Source organism: Ahaetulla prasina, chromosome 3, assembly GCF_028640845.1.
Source record: "Ahaetulla prasina isolate Xishuangbanna chromosome 3, ASM2864084v1, whole genome shotgun sequence".
Classification (NCBI taxonomy): Eukaryota; Metazoa; Chordata; class Lepidosauria; order Squamata; family Colubridae; genus Ahaetulla; species Ahaetulla prasina.
In genome coordinates this window covers 141,840,164-141,860,516 of record NC_080541.1, presented here as the reverse complement: position 1 = coordinate 141,860,516, position 20,353 = coordinate 141,840,164, and the positions used below count along the sequence as shown (strand labels likewise).

The window sequence follows — 20,353 nt, the reverse complement described above, 5'->3', positions numbered from 1 at the left end:
TTTCAGCACAAAAAACGTGCTGAAAAACTCGGCTTATACTCGAGTATATACGGTAATTAAGATATTAAAACTACACACGATAAAGATCCTTGCTTTGTGCAAGAAATCCAATATGTGGTTACTGGACAAGCCGTGCTTGAGAAGAGAACAGAAGGACCCTTATCGAAGGGCACGTTTTTGCAATGTGCCAATGTCATTAGGATTTGGGAAAATAATAATCTGATTTAGAGAGAAGGCTGTTAAGTGAATCCAGCTTCCCTCGTTGACTTTGCTGGCATCCCCATGGTCACGTGATTTACGTTTGGATGCTTGTCAACTGGCTCACATTTATGACGGTTGCAGTGTCCCGGAGTCATGTGATCCCCTTTTGCAACCTTCTGACAAGCAAAGTCAACGGAGAAACCAGATTCACTTCACAACGGCATTGCTAATTTAAAAACTGTAGTGATTCCCTTAGCAAATGTGGATGAGAAGAGTCGTAAAATGGGGCTAAACCCACTTAACGTATTTCTCACTTAAAAACAAGAAATTTTGGGCTCAATTGTGGTCATAAGTTGAGGACCACCTGTATCATCTTATATGCAAAGCTTCATAAGCCTGTCTATACACATGGATATGTTGGCCTATAAAATCTTACAGCATATATTACGACACACAAACATACCCACACTTCTCTTTTTGTTACAGCTTTGTTCTTTTTTCTTTCTGGCTTCGTTCAACATCATTTTTTTAAAAATGGAGGGCTAAACTTCATATAAAGAATCATGGTTTAAATCTTGCAAATCCTAAAACAGAGTTAGGAAAGGGCACCGCTGAGTGACCTTGGATTACAGCGATCAGAAAGCTGGTCTGCAGGCTTCCCCTTGGTGGCCTTTCCTAAACTTCCAAACAAAGAACAGCAAATCTAGGAGAAAAAGCACAACTGAGTGTGCATAAGTACACCTGCGTGCCTACCCTCCCTGTCCTAATACTCCTTTTTACTTACTCTTTTCATGTATTCAAATTATGTTTATACTTTTACCTGTTATCTTATATATGATTGACAAATAAATTAGCAGAGTTGTAAGGTGCTGCTCCCATAGACAGTCCATCTATAGCTCCTATAGCAGCTCCTATAGACACCTGAAGCATTGCTGGATACATCTCTGCAGTCTCCATTGCTGTCCCCAGGTGCCTGGTTTCGCATTCTTGCCAACATTTTTACTTTTTCTCCTGGCAACAGAGAATAAGGGGATTGCACAGGAGACAGGAACCGGGAGAGGCATTGAATGGAAGTGAGAATGGATGGATGAGCTGGGATGAAAGGAGGAGGGGCCACTTTTGCCTCAAGTCCTAATTCCTTTGTCTGAGGCTTTATCCGCTACAGCCAAAATGTAGCCCAGCTACTTTGCCCGGAAGATAGACAACTCCCTACCCTCAAACATTTTCTCACCCTTTCTTTGCCTTGTGATGAAGTAAATGAACGGGTCACCTGGGTTTTGCACAAAACAGTTTGCTTCATTCACTGCTCCTACTTCACACTCTGTACTATGCAGATGGTTCTTGGAACAGTACATATTTTAAACGGTACACTTGGGTAAGTTGAACGAGAATGAGCAATTCAGATTTTGTATTTCCCAACCCAAATTGCCCTGCCAGGAACTTGAGGGGAAAAAAAATGGTTACTCAAGTTGGGGGGTAAAAGGTGAAAATGCAACTTTTAACTCTTCAATGCCTTTTGAAGTCCTCGGTGTTGCTTCCCCTACCTGGCCTCTAAGAGTAGCTGGATGCCTTTTTAAAAAGGGAGCTGATTTATCGTTGGGATTCGTGCAATTCTTCTCTATACTCAGCTCAACTGGTAAGGAAGAAATTGGCACATTTCAAGGTGTGGCCCAAACATTTGGACAGCGGATTAGAGTAGAAAGGGAAATAAAACTGAAAATAAGACAGCTGTCCATAATTCATAGATATATATTGAGTTACAGTGTAACCTAAAAAAATGAGTCAAAGGAAATGGCTGAAAAGAACGATACATTCTTAAATATTACACCTCAGTAAGAGCTAGCTTGGTGTAATGGTTAGGCACCAGGCTAGAAACCACAAGACTATGAGTTTTAAGTTTTTCTTAGGCATCAAGGCAAGTCAAGACAAGAAGCAATGGGTGGAAGCAAGTTCAAGAGAGATCCAGCCTGAAACTAAGGAGAAATTTCCTGACAGTGAGAGCAACTAACCAATGTAACAGCTTATGTCCTGGAGTTGTGGATGCTCCATCACTGCAGGTCGTCAAGAAAAGATTGGACAGCCATTTGTCTGGGATGAAATAAGGTCTCCTGCCTTGAGTAGGGGGTTAGATTAGAAGACCTCCAAAGTCCTTTCCAGATGTATAATTCTAGGATCTTATCAATAAACTCCTATAGGGACTAGTCTGGGCAGTTGTCAGGAGTCAACACTAATTCAAAGGCACCAAAAAATAACCATGTGATTAAGCAAGAAGAAACGTGCAAAGAATGTAGAACAGTTCTTTTTTGAGCTAGATGTTCTGCTCAGGTATTCTTTCCACCTGTAGGGCCAATAGAAGCAAGGTAAATTGAGAATGTACCCCATGACCCTACACCAGAATGACCTGGTGGATTTTTAATTTACCAGAGAGTAACAGGGAAGAAAACTTAACTACAGTCTAGACCAGGGGCGTCAAACTCAAGGCCCGGGGTGTTTGTGTGTCAGATCCGGCCCTCAAAGTGCTTAGATTTGGCCCGCGGAGCTGCCCTAGAAACAGCGAAGGACTGGCCCGCAGTGCCTCTGCCAATAAAAACGGAGGCCGTTGCAGCTGAAAATGGAGGTTAAGAGGGCTGCATGCGGCCCTCCCAGGCTCTGTTTTCACTGGCAGAGGGTTGCAGGAGGCCGTCAGAACCAGAAATGGAGCTCGGGAGCCCGTTTTCGCTGGCAGAGCACTTGAGCCACCACCCCGACACAAGTGACGCCAAGCTGGCCACGGCCCCAGTGGCCATGGCCCCCCGAGGTCACACATAATCCTGATGCGGCCCTCAATGAAATCAAATTTGACACTACTGGTCGAGATGTATTTTCAGAGAAGTCCTACTGAACATTTTGGAATAAATTATTCATATGAATCTCTCTCTCTCTCTTTCTCTGTTTCCTATTTTATGTCCTTGTTCTTGAAATCACCTATGAGAATAAATAATGACCACCAAGTATCATATGTAGAAAGCAAAGACTACAACCTTGACATAGAGAGGAGTGATCTTTTTTTTATTAAATTAGTTTAATTAATAATTAAATTTATATGCCAAACACTTCACTGATCTGTCAAGCAACTCTTTAACAAAACAACAAGGAGTTAAACATAGCCTGAGTCCAAACCAAGAAGAAGTGTAAAGAAATCTTGGGTTGACGTTGACCCACTTCTCGCTTGCAATTCAGAGTGAGTGTAAGAAAGGAACAAGACAAAGCATAATCAGACTTGCAAAATTCTGTTAGAATGGCTCATCTTATTAAGAGTAGATTTAGGCTTTCATGGAGACTGTTCCTGGTCTGGTTTATATCGTAGAATTTACACTATATGCTAGCGTAGTGGGAACAATTCTTCAGAGATTAAATTACTCAAGCTCTAGTCTAAGAGTCTTAGAGAGACTTTATATATAGATAAGAGATAGTGGGTTCAAATACGGCCTCAGTTATGATGCTTTCTGTATGAATTTAGTCCTAAAGTACTTCACAAAATAGTTAAAAACTCCTCATAAGACTCTTCAAATAGAACTTGACAGTGTAAAGCTTTGCAGTCAACTCTTTGATGGAAATAGTTCGGCACTTGAAATTCCACAGCACAAAGGCAAAGAAGAAAAAAGATGAACCAAACGCATGGAAAATATAGCTATCACTTTGTTCACATAAGGTCACCGATGCTGTACATCTGCATTCAGTTGGAGTAGCATTTTATCTAGTAACCTGAAATGCTCCCTGAGACAAAGATTTGGGGCCTTTAAAACCAGGTAAAAGATAATAATTATAACCAAGGCAGCATCTTAGCTCTGTAGGAATTGTCTTTGCTTAGGACTTTCTCATCAATTTATCACTCCAAGGGTGCAAGATCTGTCTTCTTTTGCAATCAGTCATTTTAATTTCCGGGTCAAATTGAGTTCTGTTTTTTATCAGTAGAAAGTTTTAAGATGTCCCTAATTTGCAGGTGGTTGTCCAGGAGAAATTCTGTCTACATTGAAACCAAAAGATGACAAAGATTTGACAGCACATAATCGCTCAAATATGCAGGCATGATTGCAAATATCTTCATATCCAAAAGGCTGATGTCAGGATGTTCTTCATATCCAAAAAGCTGATGTTTAATTCTCAGTTGTTTGCTTTTGGCTTTAGAGGAATTCCATATATTGTATGTATTCCACTAAGCATTGCACAAAACCTACAGATTTCCTAGACAGGTCCATCCGAGTGCCTCTTATCTACATTGCATGCATTTGTTTTCTAGGAACAGGCTGTAAAAACAATGTTTCCCGCAATAGCTCTAAAAACTGTCCTTCACTACCAGCTTTTACCATAGGTGGGCACTTCTAAACCACTAATTCTGCAGCCAGATGAAACTAAAAGGATCCCATTTGCGTCTGTCAAAAGCAATCTTCAAAGTAAAGCCTCGTATAGATGTTCTTGGCGACTGCTCATGCAGAACTCCGCTGGGAAGATGCCAAACCCACAGTATTTGATAGAAACACTGTATGAATCCCCCCCCCCCCGGCAGCTTTGCTGGTTGAGGTTGAAATAGTGAAAGAGTAGGTTTCAGTACATATTAATTATGAGGTCTGAGTTGAGTTGGGCATTTAAGACACGTAAATTGCTTGTATTTTCAGAAAGCATGTGATTAAATTAAGAAACGTCTTGGTTCTACCAATGCAAATTGTATAATGATCTTCAGATAGCAACACCTGAGAAACGATGGATGGAGTGAAGCGAGTTAACATTGTGGTACAATTCAGCCTAGATTTCATGTGTTAAAGTGGGAGTAATTTAAAGCCTATGATACTTAGACCACTGGTTGTCAAACTTTATAGTGCTGCGACCCCTTTAATACAATTCTCCACGATGTGGCGACCCCAACCGCAGAAGGGGAAAAATGCAGCTGCAGAAGGGGAAAAAAAGCGCCAAACTGGTTTTTTGAATTTATCGCGCCTGAAGCCGTATTGGCTAGCGATCTGAACTGCTTACGATTGCCTTGAGGACGGAGGCATTAAAGCGGAGACTCCTCCCTTATTAAGTTTATCGCGTCTGAAGACAGATTAGGCTAACGATTGGGAGTGATTGCAGCTGGCTTGAGAGGGAGACATCAGAGCAAAGATTTCTCTCTTTTTTAATTCATCTCGCCTGAAGCCGAATTCGGCTAGTGATTTGAAGAGCCTGCAGCTGGCTTGTGGAGTCAACCATTGGAGCGCGATTCTTCGACTCGCAAGTATACTTCCCATATTTCCGATGATCTTAGATGACCCCTGGCAAATCGTCATTCGACCCCCAACGGGGTCATGACCCACAGGTTGAGAACCGCTGCCTTAGACAATGAGATGGGTGGCATATAAATTTAATAAATGAATAAAGAAAGAAAAAAAGTGAAACTGGTGAGGGGATGTCTTGCTTGCTCGTTGTTCACAGTTTTCTATCCGAAATAACTCTCCTCTATTTTAATATTTCACCACTCAACAAGAAATGACTACATATTGCTATTATTTCTAGCTGTATCCCCAAACCAAGGATATCGAATACAGTAGAGTATATAAGGTGTTACAGATAGTCCTTGTCTTAGAGGATAATAAGAACTGCAGAAAAAAACAATTGCTACCAACCTGCCTTCCATTGTGGACCTGCATACTGCACAAGTCAAAAAGAGGGCTGTGAAAATATTTACAGACCTCTCGCATCCTGGATATAAACTGTTTCAACTCCTACTCTCAAAACAACGCTATAGAGCACTGCACACCAGAACAACTAGACACAAGAACAGTTTTTTCCCGAACGCCATCACTCTGTTAAACAAATAATTGCCTCAACACTGTCAAACTATTTACTAAGTCTGCACTACTATTAATCTTCTCATCGTTCCCATCACCCATCTCCTTCCACTTATGACTGTATGACTGTAACCTTGTTGCTGGTATCCTTATTATTTATATTGATATTGTTTCCTGGTTGCTTATTTGTACCCTATGGCTATCATTAAGTGTTGTACCTTATGATTCTTGATGAAGGTATCTTTTCTTTTATGTACACTGAGAGCATATGCACCAAGACAAATTCCTTGTGTGTCCAATCACACTTGGCCAATAAAAAATTCTATTCTATCTATTCTATTATGACTAGTTGTTTAATCGCCTTGGAAAGGGTGCTTTAGGGTCCATAAGGCACTTCTGCCCATTGTAAAATATCACATCTCTCTCTCACACACATGCCACGGTTACATGACTGCATTTTAGATGCTTGGCAATCAGTTCATATTTATGACCAGTTACAAGGTCCCACAATCACATGGCTGTGATTTGTGATCGGTTTTTTTGCAGGTTTCCAGTGAAATCTCTCATTCGGGAGATTAGATTCACTTAAAAAAACATGTGATTCACTTAATGACTGTGTGATTTGGACTTGCAATTCTGCGATTGAGTTAACGACTGCTGTAAAAAAAAAAAAAACAGTTGAAAAATCAGGGTCCAGTTCCACAGGTGCCTTGATTTACAACTGCAATGACTGCAACCGAAATCCCAGTCTAGCACGTGTGACAATCTCCTGCACATCACCTTTAAGTCCTTCAGTATAGGCAGTCCTCGACTTACAACAGTTCATTTAGTGACCGTTCAAAGTTACAACAGCACTGAAAAAAGGGATTTGTGACCATTTTTCACACTTGCAACATTTGTTGCATCCCCATGATTACGTGATCAAAATTCAGAGACTTGGCAACTGACTCATATTTATGCCGGTTGCAGTGTCCCAGGGTCACTGGGGAAGCCAGATTCACTTAACAAGCATGTTAGTAACTTAACAACTGCGTTGATTCAGTTAACGGTGGTGGCAAGAAAAGTCGTAAAATAGGGCAAAATTCACTTAACAAATGTTTCACTTAGCAACAGAAATATTGGGCTCAATTGTGGTTGTAAATTGAGGACGACCTATAATGCAGTGCTCATACTCAGGTGTAGCAATCTCTCTTGGCCAAACTGCCTGCCTCAGGTAAAATTTATTTATGTAGTCCTCAACTTACGACCAGTTGCTTGGCAATCGGTTGACATTACAATGGACCCAAAACACTGGTACAACCCAGATTCAAAATTCTGGTGGCCGAGCTGCTCCCACAAGTCACATGATCACAATTTGGATGTGAGGCAAATGGCCCAGATTTATGGCTATTTGCAAGTGTCCCACAATTAAATGACCTCAATTTAAAAAAAAATTTTGTATGAAACCAGCCTGTCCTTCCTATTTCTGGCAAAAAAAAATCCATTATAGAAAAATTATTCCCTTAATGACTGCAGATTTGCTTAACCACTTTCACAAAAAAATTATAAAATTGGGTCAGTCACATGATGATGTGCTTAATGACCAGCAATAACTTATGACTGTAATTCCTGGCTCAATTACAATAATAAATCGAGGACTACCTATATTTTAGCTTCTTTTCATTTTTTTATTTTTAGTAAAGGAAGTAACTGGAAAGCTGGTATACTGGAAAATGCCCATTATTAAAGTCACTTTTCTTTACAAGAATACCCTTGAACCCCACACAGAGATAGATATCAAAAATAAATATGTTAGATGATTGAAACAAGTATTTCACTTGAAAGTTAGCTGGCATTTCATTCAGGGAGCATCATCGCCAGCTTTCTAGCCAATAAATGGGCTTTGGGGCACTGGCCACATCTTCATGGCAGCTCATTTGTGACAATGTCCTCAAGAGGCTCCTTGCAATTTATGTACATTCACCAGCTGGAAAAATTGCCTTCTCCTAAACTAGTGGTTCTCAATCTTTATAGTGCTGCGACCCCTTTAATACAATTCCCCATGATGTGGCGACCCTTTAATACAATTCCCCACGATGTGGCGACCCCCAACCATAAAATTATTTTCGTTTTGAATTTATCGTGCCTGAAGCCATAATGGCTAGCGATCTGAACTGCTTGCGATTGCCTTGAGGACGGAGGCATTAAAGCAGAGATTCCTCCCCTAATAAGTTTATTGCGCCTGAAGCCAGATTAGGCTAGCGATTGGGAGTGATTGCAGCTGGCTTGGGAGGGAGACATCAGAGCAAAGATTTCTCTCTTTTTTAATTCATCGCGCCTGAAGCCGAATTCGGCTAGCGATTTGAAGAGCCTGAGCTGGCTTGTGAAGTCAACCATTAAAGCACGATTCTTCAACTCGCAAGTATACTTCCCATATTTCCGATGGTCTTAGGCGACCCCTGGCAAATTGACCCCCAATGGGGTTCCGACCCACAGGTTGAGAACCGCTGTCCTAAACTGAAATGAAGAATAGGATACAAGTGGAGTAATAGATGCATTTACTTAGGGGTGGGTTTCACTTACCTTTGCTACCAGTCCATTCACAGAAGAAGCTTCTGCGCATGCGCAAATCATATTTGATGACATCCGGGCGGGTGGGTGGAGCCTCCCGCCGCTGCTACCGGTTTGCCCGAACCAGGGCGAACTGGTAGCAACCCACCACTGCATTTACTATGATGAAACAACCCTCATATACTTCTACATTCCTGCATCTTTACAAGCAATTTTGATTTCTTCAAGCTGCCCAGTGAGGAATGGAACAAAGGGAGTGATAATATGTTGAAAGATAAAAAAGAGGACGCCGGGCCAGGATAGCAGAAGGCAGTTTCATGCTTGCTACTGTATCATGTGAGTCAATATCACAATCCATTTGGGATGATACAGAAATCTCAAGGGGCGATGAGCATTCCAAACAACTGAGAGAGCCCTGAGCATTAGACCTATTTTTTTTTTCAAACTTGGCAGTTTTTAAGATGTGTGAATTTTAACTTTCAGTATTCCCCAGCCAGCTCACTCACAGGGGAATTCTGGGAGTTGTCCCACTTATCTTAAAGTGGCCAAGTTTGGATAACACTGATACAGACTCTACACCTTTGCAATCATAAGTTAATGCAGATAAACGTTTCGTAGAAGAGAAAAAGAGCACCAATACAGGGCTGTCATTGCTAGGACCAGCATCTGTTCTCATGTAGAAATTAAACCGTGTTGTGGTCTCTTAACCATGATTATTTAAGCCCAAATCTCACTCCATAACAGCTATAAAAAAAGTTTTCAGAAATAACCATGCCCTTCTCAATTCTGCAGACATTTTAAAACAAGAAATGGAAAAAAAAAGGATGCTTATTCACATGCCATAATGCAATACTTGAGAGAAATCATGAAGTAACCTTTTCAAAACCAAGTGTCTATTTTTGCTGCATCCTTTCCCAGCATGGTTGCTGCATTCAGCTGTAAGAACAGTCAGTGCATTTCTCCAGGTCATCTTTGAGTATTCATGGTTCCCATTTTCAGTGAGGGTCAAAAAAAATGTCTCTTAACCTTGGCAGCTGTGGACTTCAATTCCCAGAATTCCCATGCTGGGGAACAACAACAATCTAGATACTTTAGTTTTTAATTATCTAGTTTGTTGTTGTTTCCCAGCATGGGAATTCTATCTAAATTAATCAAACCCCTGATTAGGGATCACAAAAACAAGACCTTTATCATTCCATAAATAAGCAGAGGTTTCCAACAATCTGATTCAGTTTCTAAGTATTTGGGAACAAACACACAAATAATTGTCAATCTGCTGCAGAGAAAGAGATGGAAGCAGATCCTCCTATCTGCCCTTCAAAGAGATCAGATGCTTCCAATTGTGCCTGAGTCTAAACCATCCCCACCACACTGGATTATTGTAAAATATTGACAAGTAGAAACCCCATCATCCCCATCTAATCAGATCACTGGAAGCCCCTAACTACCTAAATGATATAGATGAGTGATTATATGAAAATGTTGCTAGGATGTTTCATTATATCCAAAGCAGAGAGTTGAACTTTTGAATGAGATCTCCTATAAAAATAAATGAATGTGAACTCACAGAGGAAGAACTACACTAAACTTTTCTTGATACATTTAAGTGAATGAACAGAGAATCAAATGAGAATTACCAGCAAGGTATCTTTTCAGCTTTGTACAGCGTGCATAACTTTAACTTGGTCTTTTAATCCACAAGCGGTACATGTATGAAGGAATTAAAACGTGGTTTTCTTTTGCTAGTTCAAAGCTATCAACTCCCTGACCTCAACTCTATAATACCAAAGCCTTTTTTTAAAATGTTATTTTGCATAGATAATGACAGAAAGTCATGAGATTAAAATCTGTTCACCCCGTCTCGTTTGAAAGGGCTGTAATTGTCAACCATAAGGATATATACTGCAGCATGTTCTTCAGTATATAAGACACTTTTTTGTTTTTGCGTACATGTAGTTCTTGACTTACAACTGTATTTGAGCCCAGAATTATGCTTGAATGTCAAGACAGTCGTTAAATGGATCACCATATCACCAAACCTTGATTTTTACAATTATTTTTGCAGCAATTGTTAAACAAATTCATTTTATCCAATGGGCTGGAAACAAATTCCCAAAACAGCAGAAAATGCAAAACAGGGAGTGTGTGGCTGTCAGAACTCTGGAATTAGGTCATAAATCCATTTTGAAGGCTCCATCACAACTTCAAATGGTTGCTAAATGAACCTGTCATTAAGTGAGGACTAGCTGTAATAGCTGCCACTCTCAAGTACTCATGAAACACAAGGCATGCTTTTTTTCCCCTATAGCTCCTGTGCAACTGACTTCAAACTGGCTTCCCCCAATCATGCTGGCAAAACTGTTAAATTGGAACTCCAAATGTCATTTGCTTAGACATCTGCTGTTCTCCAACAAGGCAGAATTACATCATCGGCTTCAGTGCACGCTCTGTAAGCTTTTTTTTTTTAAGGCAAAGGTGTTTCCTGTTTTTCATTACTGAAGTATGAACCTCTGCATCAAGATCAGTCTTCAATACAGGCGCACACAAGCATGAGCTCTTGTTTTGGGAAGTGCAAAAAAGATGGGAGTGAGGAACACATGGTTCTCCAGGTTTTCTTGAACTCCCGCTCTCTTAATCCCCAGCCAAAATGGTCAAAGGTCTGAAATGATGGGATTTAAATTAACATGCTGCAAAATAAGATTAAGGAGAGCCAGTTTGGTCTCGTAGTTAAGGCACCAGGCTACAAAGCGGGAGATCATGAGTTTAAGTCCTGGCTTAGATATGTAAACCCCAGCTGGGTGACGTTGGGCCAGATACTCTCTCTCAGCCCAATCCACCTCACAGGGTTGTTGTTGTGGGGAAAATAGGAGGAAGAAGGTGTATTGGATATATTCACTACCTTGAGTTATTTGTAAAATTAATAAAAGCAGGGTAGGGTAGAGTACGGTAAAGTGCGGTAGAGTACGGTAGGGAAGGATAGGGTAGGGTAGGGTAGGGTAGAATAGAATAGAATAGAATATATTCTATTCTAATCTAGTTCATTGGCCAAGTGCAATTTTAAAAAGCCAAGACTTATACAAACAACAGGCATCTTGAGTTTGCCATTAGAAGTAAGACCTTTCTGACTAATTTTTTTTAATCCAATTTAAAAGCTGTTTTAATTACAAACTTTGCTACGATTTTGACAATTTCATCAATAAATTAAGCAATAGGCACAGATCAAAGGGTTCCCCCCTCCTTTATCCTGAGCTGCTGGCCAATAAATGAGGGATTTGTTTATAAAATTGTAAACTATTTTGCAATTTATATTGACTTTATAGGGTAATGATAAAATAAATGAGAACGCAATTAGTAATTTCAATGAAAAAAGGAACAGTTTGGAAAATACTGATCTATTTTTGCATCCATACTTGCAAAGTTCATATACATTGGTAAATTGTAACTTATTATCTTTTAATCTTGCAAAGATTGACAGAATTTGTGAAATTTTAATATAACATGGCAATCTAGGGGGAACTGCCAAAATCTTGGGATGTTTTTCAATCTCCTAAAATTTGGGCCCTTATTTATTTCTATCCTACCTTTGTTATTATTTTTTACAAATAACACGAAGAGGAGAATATATCCAACAAGCCTTCCTCCTTCTATTTTCCACACAACAATTCTGTAAGGTGAGTTGGGCTGAAAGTGGCTGGCCAAAAGTCACCCAAACTGGCTTTCATACCTAAATCCGGACTTGAAAATCCTTGTTTTGCAGCTACATAAAGGAACACCTGGATTTCCCTTTTTTATCACCAGGAAAGCAGATCAGATGCTGAATGCCATTGTTCTAGATATCCTACTTTAAGGAAAGCCCTAAAAGGATTACACCAGAATATGTGAAAGAATTATTTCCAGTGCTAAAGCAGTCAATTATTTCAGGGGTCCCCAACCACTGGGCTGCAGCCCACTAGTAGGCCGTGAGGTGTATGCAACCGGGCTATGGAAATGGCGGGCAAGCACTTCCACAAACAGTGGGCGAGCGCTTGCATGTGAGTTCCATTTGTGTAAACGGAGCTGCACGGGTGCGCACTTGCCGGCCATAGGTGTGGAACTATTTCCTCTCCCCCTTCTCCCCCCCGTCAGTCGGCAAAGCCGGAAAGGTCAGGGAGCTCTGAACTATTTCACTCAGTAAAGTTCTTTTTTTAAGGTGCTAGTCTTTTTTCCCATCATTATCTAGATTCTAATAGCTGCATCAGTTTTCTACCACTTAAGAGCCATAACCATATTTACTATATCCGTGATGGCCAGAGGTGTCACACAGATCCCTCTCTGTGGGCATGCGCACCATCACCAGCTGGTCTTCTGGTTTCCAGTGCGGCTAGCTGGTCTTCATGCGTGCCGGAACGCTGGAAAACCGAACATGAGCTGGCTGGTGCGCATGTGCACTCTGACCAGCTGGTCTTTGGGTTTCCGGTGCTCTGGTGTACACACATGCGTGCGTTCCGGTTTGGGCACTTGGTGCCGAAAAGGTTCACCATCACTGTACTATAGGACTACAAATAGTCCTTGACTTATGACCCTATTGGAGCCTGCTGATTATGGTCGCAAGTCATGATGGTCGTGAAGCAGGTGATTATGTAAATGACCTGATTTTGCGACATTTTCTGCAATGGTCTTTAAATAAATCACCATGATTGTTAAGTGAATCCAGTCATTAAGAGATTAATGACTGTCGCTTTAGGGCATTTTTGTCACAATTGGAAATAAGCGCCACTTTTCAACAAAAAAAATAAATCATAAATTTTGGTCATGTGACTGTGGTATGTGCCGCGAACCACATAAATATGGGCTGGTTGTCCAGCACTCAAAATGTGGGAGGTTGTTTGGGGGGTTCCGTTGTAATTTTGAACAGCCACTAAGCAATTGATTGTAAATTAAGGATTACCTGTATGGGAAAACATTCCAAAGGCACCAGATTGGGATAGGTAAAAGGTAAAGGTTCCCCTCGCACATATGTGCTAGTCGTTGCCGACTCTAGGGGGCGGTGCTCATCTCCGTTTCAAAGCCGAAGAGCCAGCGCTGTCCGAAGATGTCTCCGTGGTCATGTGGCCGGCATGACTCAACGCCAAAGGCGCACGGAACGCTGTTACCTTCCCACCTAAGGTGGTCCCTATTTTTTCTACTTGCATTTTTATGTACTTTCGAAACAGCTAGGTTGGCAGAAGCTGGGACAAGTAACGGGAGCTCACCCCGTTACACGGCAGCACTAGGGATTCGAACCGCCGAGCTGCCGACCTTTCGATCGACAAGCTCAACGTCCTAGCCCCTGAGCCACTGTGTCCCTTTCACCAGATTGGGATACTTTTCATCAAATCTGGGATGATGAGCATAAACTGACTATCCTTGACAAGGCATATCAAGATGCCTCAGAATGAGTGTGCGTGTTCTATGGGCAAGCCCTTAATATAAAGAGATGACATTTCTTTAAAGAATCACTAAATATAGCAGTATATATGCATTCATGTCCCCCTCAGGCACCTTTTCCGTTTTGGATCTGAAGCACCAGTAGTCCTCGACATACAATCATTCATTTAGTAACCATTCAGAGTTACAACAACATTGGAAAAAAATGACTTACAACTGGTCCTCGCACTTGCAACTGTTGCCAAATCCCTGTGATCACACAATCACAATGGGCATGAACTTATGTTGATTGCAGTGTCCCAGAGTCATGTGATTGCTGTTTGCTGTTTTCCCAGCTGACTTCTGACTAAGTCATTGGGGGGAGCCAGATTCACGCAACTGTGTTGTACACTTAACAGCAACATTAGTTACTGTGGCAAAAGTTATAAAATCAGGCACAAGACACTTAACAACCCCCTTGCTTAGCAACAAAAATTCTGATCCTAGTTGTGATCGTAAGTCAAGGGCTACCTTATATGGTCCCCTTATCAGAGGTATCCATTCATAGTTCTGATAATAAGTCTGCTCAGTCCAGTGAAAAAGGAAGTGTTAGTAGCAATATATACTGTATCATAGAAAAGTATATAAAATAGACATAAAACAAGGGAAAAATTACACTGATCCAAAATTAGGATCATGACTTTTAGATTAGGGGTTTTATTCTCAAGGTCTATGGGAAAAGAACCATCTATTCTTGTCTTATCTTATTCATTAGGGGGTAAAGAGGAAGACTTTACTATTTAGGACAGAGATGTCAAACTCAAGGCCCATGGGGCGAATCTGGCCATGGGGTACTTAGATCTGGCCCACAGGGCCTCCCTGGAAACAATGAAGGACCGGCCTGCCGTGCCGCTGCCAGCCAAATCAGGCTCCCGAAATCCGTTTTCAGCTGCAATGGCGTCCTGCAACCTCTGCTAGCAAAAACGGAGCTTGGGAGGGCTGCACGAGTACATTACAGCCGAAAACGGAGCTCAGGAGCTGGTTTTGGCTGACAGGGTGCTCAGGTCGCCACAGGCACCCCAACAAGAGTGACACTATTCTAGCCACACCCACCCCAGCCACACCAACCCTGGCCCCACGAGGACAAACCCAATCCTGATGCGGCCTTCAGGGAATTCGAGTTTGAAACCCCTGATTTAGAAGTTCAGTTATACAGGTAGTCCTCAACTTACGACTGTAATGGAGCTTGAAATCTCCATCCTAAACCATGATGATTGTTAAGTCAAAGAACCCATATGACCAGATCTAATTTTGTAACTTTTTTGTGGTGGTTGTTAAGTTAATGTTGCGATTGGGAAGTGAATGCCACAGCTATTAAGCAAATAATTATTCCTATGGGCGTTTTTTTCAGAAACCAGCTGAAAAAGAAACTGAAAAAGATGTCAAAAATTATGGTCATGTGACCTTGGAACGCTCAACCAACTGTAAAGATGAAGCAGCTGCCAAGTGCCCTGAATGGTTGTGTCATTCCATGGGGGTGGGTGGGTTGTGTAGCCATCAGCACTCTGGAACCAGGTCTTAAGTAGCTTTTGGAAGATCCATCATCACTTTAAATGGTTGCTAAGTAACCAGTTGTAAGTTGAGGACTACCTGGAATATGTTATTTTACAGTACTTTGAGGAAAAGGGGGAAAAAGGAAGAGAAGGAGGGAGGGAGGATCACAACTGATTCTGAAACAGAAGCCCAGAAAGTGCACAACTGTCACAGCTGTTTCTCATAGGTTAATGGCCTATTACCCCCTGCTTTCTGCAACCTTCCTTATAAAGAAAAGACAAAGTTGTGGTTTCCTTAAGAACAGAATACCTGCACTCAAGAAATATACCTGCAGACCACAACAGCCAACAGCATTCAATATGGAAGCATTGTGGACCACTCTGTAGGGAATTCCCAGCTTCACAGCCCGGAGAACAAGGTCACTATGTGTAGTTGCCCTACAATAAAAAAAAAATAAGTTGAGTTATAAAACATGGCAGCCTATTGGATAATTTTCTGCAGCACTGCAATTATGTAGTAACAGCAATAACCAAAATATTATCTTCCCTAATAATCTTTTCCAAAATATAAAGCTATCCAAATTCTTATTTTCCAATTCAAATGCAGAATTTTGTTTATGTTGTTTACACCCATTTCCAAACATCCTAGTTCTGTTCCTGTTCCTCAAGCACCATTGTTTGTTTGATTGCAACCCACGGCCTGCTGCTAATCTACACACCTTCAGACCTCATGGCACCTTGTACAATATGGAGATGGGATGATAATTATCCCAAAATGAAGATTAACATATGCAATCAGTAAGTCTAAGAAATAATTGTTCTCCTGAACTGTAAATACAGAATAACAGAGTTGGAAGGGACCTTATAGGCAGGGGTGAAATCCAGCAGGTTCTGGAGAACCGGTAGTGGAAATTTTGAGTAGTTTGGAGAACCGGCAAATACCACCACACCCACCAAGCTACGCCCACAGAGCTGGTAGTAAAAAAATTTGGATTTCACCACTGCTTATAAGTCACCTAGTTCAACCCCCTCCTGCTCAAGTAGGAGACCCTATACCATTTCTAACAAGTGGCTGTCTAGTCTCTTCTTGAAAGTCTCCAGTGATGAAGCACACACAACTTCTGAAGGCAAGCTGTTTCATTCGTTGATTGTTCTGTCAGGAAATTCAGGAATCATTCAGTATCATTAATGGAATTAATTCAATCTATTTATTTCATGTAATGCAGTTGAAATAGAAACAAAATCAAGAAGTTTTTTTCCTGCCACATTTTCACTCCTTCTCTCTCCTCCCCCCCCCCCCCGTTTACGTAGTCAAAGGCTAAGAAAGTTGCAAAACCATATTGTAAATTTGGGGTTCACATATGTACGCTTGAGAAGTATAAGCTTTCAGATAGCCCTCAGTGAAGCAGCAAGAAAGATGAAAATCCGCATAGAACTCAACCACCTAAATCTGGAAAAAACAAAAAAACAAACTCCAAGGAACTCTGTACCAAAGCTAGTTGACATACTGTACTACAAAGCTAAAAATTTCAGTCGTTTGCATTTTAACTTTAATAAATAATTGCATCTGAAAATTTAGGTGTTCCACTTCTTTGTCTCTTTTAGAAAACTGCAAGACATCTGTTAGCTGGCAAGCAGCAACTCGGCACAAAGAGCAACTCTGGCATAACTCCAATGCTCCCTTTTAATTACTGTGCAAACCGGAGCTTCATTTAATTGCAGATGAGAAACTTGGTATGCATGCTCTGTACTTGCAATAGTATGCAAAATGCTTGTTTTCTGATACATTCACATTTGTTATTCAAGAAGACTTCAGGGAAAGTGAATGGTAGCCCCTCACAAGTACTGGATTTCCACTGAGTGTGCCAGGCAAACATCTAGCTTAAAGAAAGATCTCTTCTGAGGGATTTAGAAAACAAAAGATTGCAAGAAATCAAGAGAAGTGCAGTAAGGCGTACAGAAAACATGCAAATTAAGGCTGTCAGAGGCTTTAGTTAAAAGAGCAGCAGCTCCCTATAAACACTGATAAATGTACCGCTGAAAAAAAAGTTATTCATTAGAATTAATATGGCCTACCATTCAGATACCAAGATGAGTAGGCTAGAAGTACTTGGTCAACAAGAATTAAGGTGTTTGAATGCAAAACCGGACATTGATAAAGAGATGTTCTTGGAGCTACTGACTGCTCAGAGCTCTAACTCTGCAGAAGCTCCTAATCAAACATGCATCAATCACATTTAGTGTATTATCCAACCAAATGTAGAAATTAATTTAATAAGGCGGCCAAACTTCAACAATGGCTTCAGCTGCTCCCATTTCCCCAAGGAATCTTAGTTTAATGCTGCTTATTGGATGGAAGAGAAAGAGGGAAAAGAAAGAGCATCTGGCTGAAAAGAGTGATTAAGCAATCCACTTTCTGGCACGGATGCTTAATTCCCATTGAGGTGCGTCCAAGATTTGCTGAGACTAAACCTTCTATCATTTTTTTTTTTTGAGGTTCTGTTTGATTGCTCCGACCACACGTTGCATAATATAGCAACCTTTGCACTCAGAATAATGTTACCCACATATGTACATTTTTTTTCACGTATGTAAAATCTAGTTACATTTTTTGTAACTAGATTTTAGAGTGTGATAGGAATAATATGACAAATGCAATAGTTATGGAACAGCAAAGGATATTGTAATTATAACATTAACTAGGCATCTGAAACCAGAAAGATTCTAAGCAGCTTGTAGAAATGAAATTTTACCCTTAGCACTCATTTTAAATAATAAAAAAGGCCACAGTTTTCACGATAGGAAAACCAAGTTTAAGTAGACAATTGATTGGGAACTAGGGCACATAGTAACCACAATAGAGAAGGGCTAAGCTTTCTTGCTCTAGTCAACTTCATTCCAAACTGAGTAAATTTTAAAATCATTAAAATATTTTAATTATCAGCATCTGAGCCAGGCTTAAAAATGCAACTGATAGCCAATGCAATTGTAACAAGACTGCCAGTTGCATTTTTCAGACTTTTGACTATCTTCAAACTATCTCCGTCAGAATCTAAACATTGTGCTTGTTTGTTTTCTAATGTATTATTCAGAGGCAACTCCAAGTAAAGGGAATTGCAGCACTCTATCTCTATGGAGATAACTAGCATATGATTAATCAGAAAATCCATAACTGATAGATAAGATTAATCCAGGCTGCATCATCATTGCCTACTTTGTTGGCCTACAAGTCCAAGAATATCTAAAGATTCACAATCAATATTTTGCAGCAAAGCAGTTTTTTTCAGGACTAAATTAACATTTGTGTGCAGACAGGACGATCCCCAGATCTTCAAGCTCTATACAGATTATTTTTATTGGATTAATAAATTTTATCCAGATTAATCTTTAATTGTCAGAATGCCAGAGCACCAAAAACTTATAAACATTTAAAAATCTGAGATTTACCCGTAGCGAAGTTTGAAAATAAACTCGGTGTGAAGTTTGTATTTGAATTATTTATATGGAAACATTTGAATGATCAAACAGAGCTCTTTTCATCGTGTTTCAGCACAAAGATTCAAGTAAGACACCTTTAATAATGTCACCGCTTTGAGTAGGGTACCGTAATTATATCAATTCTCCATGGTTGGTATCATCTGTAAGTGCCATTTGTTTATAAAAGGCAGGAAGAAAGCAAGAAAATATCCCTTTCATGTTGCTAAGGATGTACATCAATCCCCGTTTATGTATATGCATATATTTTTTTCCCAGCAGGAATCTCTCAGATGATGTCCGTGACAATTACATTTTCCCAACACTCTCATCAAAAGGGCAATATTAATTTTAAAGCCCCAGCTGGAAACAAAAGCTGCTTTCCTTTCTACACTGTAGATTGATGAGGCTCGAATAGCTAGGGCTAGGAATGAAGTGTTCCGGAGAAAGGAAGGAGTCCAACTACAGTAGAAATGTAGCTAGAACACTTAATAAGTCAAATTGATTTGTAATGATCCAGATGTCTATCTACAGTATGGATAGATTGTGCAACTTGTAGTGCAGCATTAAGTTTAAAAGCCAACATATGGGTTGTAGATGCAACATGAAAATTAACAAAGTAGTCTGAACAAGCCTTACTGAATCTCTTGAGAAACCAGTAAAGAATAGCCTGTGCGAAAAATAGTGTTTTTTTAAAAGGAAAACAAGACATTGATAATCAATTTAATTCACCACTGATGAGCAAGGTATTATAATACATCATGCAAATTAGTCTGTATTCCTATTTAAAGATGCAACACAGGTGGTCATCTTGGCAGGTCTGATTGCATCAGGGCTAAGAAATTGGGAGCATGCTTTTCCTATAATTTCTATTCACTTCTTTATGAATTTTCTTCTCTTTCCAGGATCTTGTACTAAATCTGATAATTAACAAGATTCCCACATAGCTCATTATGATCACACACTGTACACATTATATGGTAAATAAATAACATTATTCTTAAACAAGGTGAGCCTCAAAATCCATTTTAGAGCCTATTTTTAAATTCTGATGCTAGCTTCCACCAATGTACAATTAAAATGTTAATCGGGGAAGCTATGAAAGTTAGGCAGGAAGTTGCAGAAGAGATTCTGAAGCAAACATATAATAGATTGGAAGCTACTTTTTTCGGTGTAATCAAACTAGAGGTACATTTGAAACCATAGGTTGTGGGACTTTATTCGGAGTTTTCTTTTCTTACCCAAAAGGATCGCCAACTACAAGAAAAGCCACATCAGTTTGATGTGCATCTTTCAGGATACTATCAGCATCTTGCTCTACGATATCTCTGTCAGCAAGGATCAGCTCTTTACCATAGAAATCTTCCTAGAAAAAGAAAAAGGTTA

The 20,353-nt window shown here is 40.2% G+C and overlaps 1 protein-coding gene across 3 annotated transcripts in view; it reads right to left on the bottom strand.

Moving 5' to 3' along the window:
• Nucleotides 1-20,353, bottom strand: part of DPH5 (diphthamide biosynthesis 5) — a 50,722-nt gene that overhangs the window by 25,242 nt on the left and 5,127 nt on the right. For all 3 annotated transcript variants that reach the window (XM_058178742.1, XM_058178740.1, XM_058178741.1), the window contains exons 3-4: nt 20,209-20,333; nt 15,823-15,931 (exon numbers count right to left, since the gene is read on the bottom strand). In XM_058178742.1, coding sequence (XP_058034725.1) covers nt 15,823-15,931; nt 20,209-20,333 — 234 coding nt within the window. The remainder of the gene's footprint in view (nt 1-15,822; nt 15,932-20,208; nt 20,334-20,353) is intronic.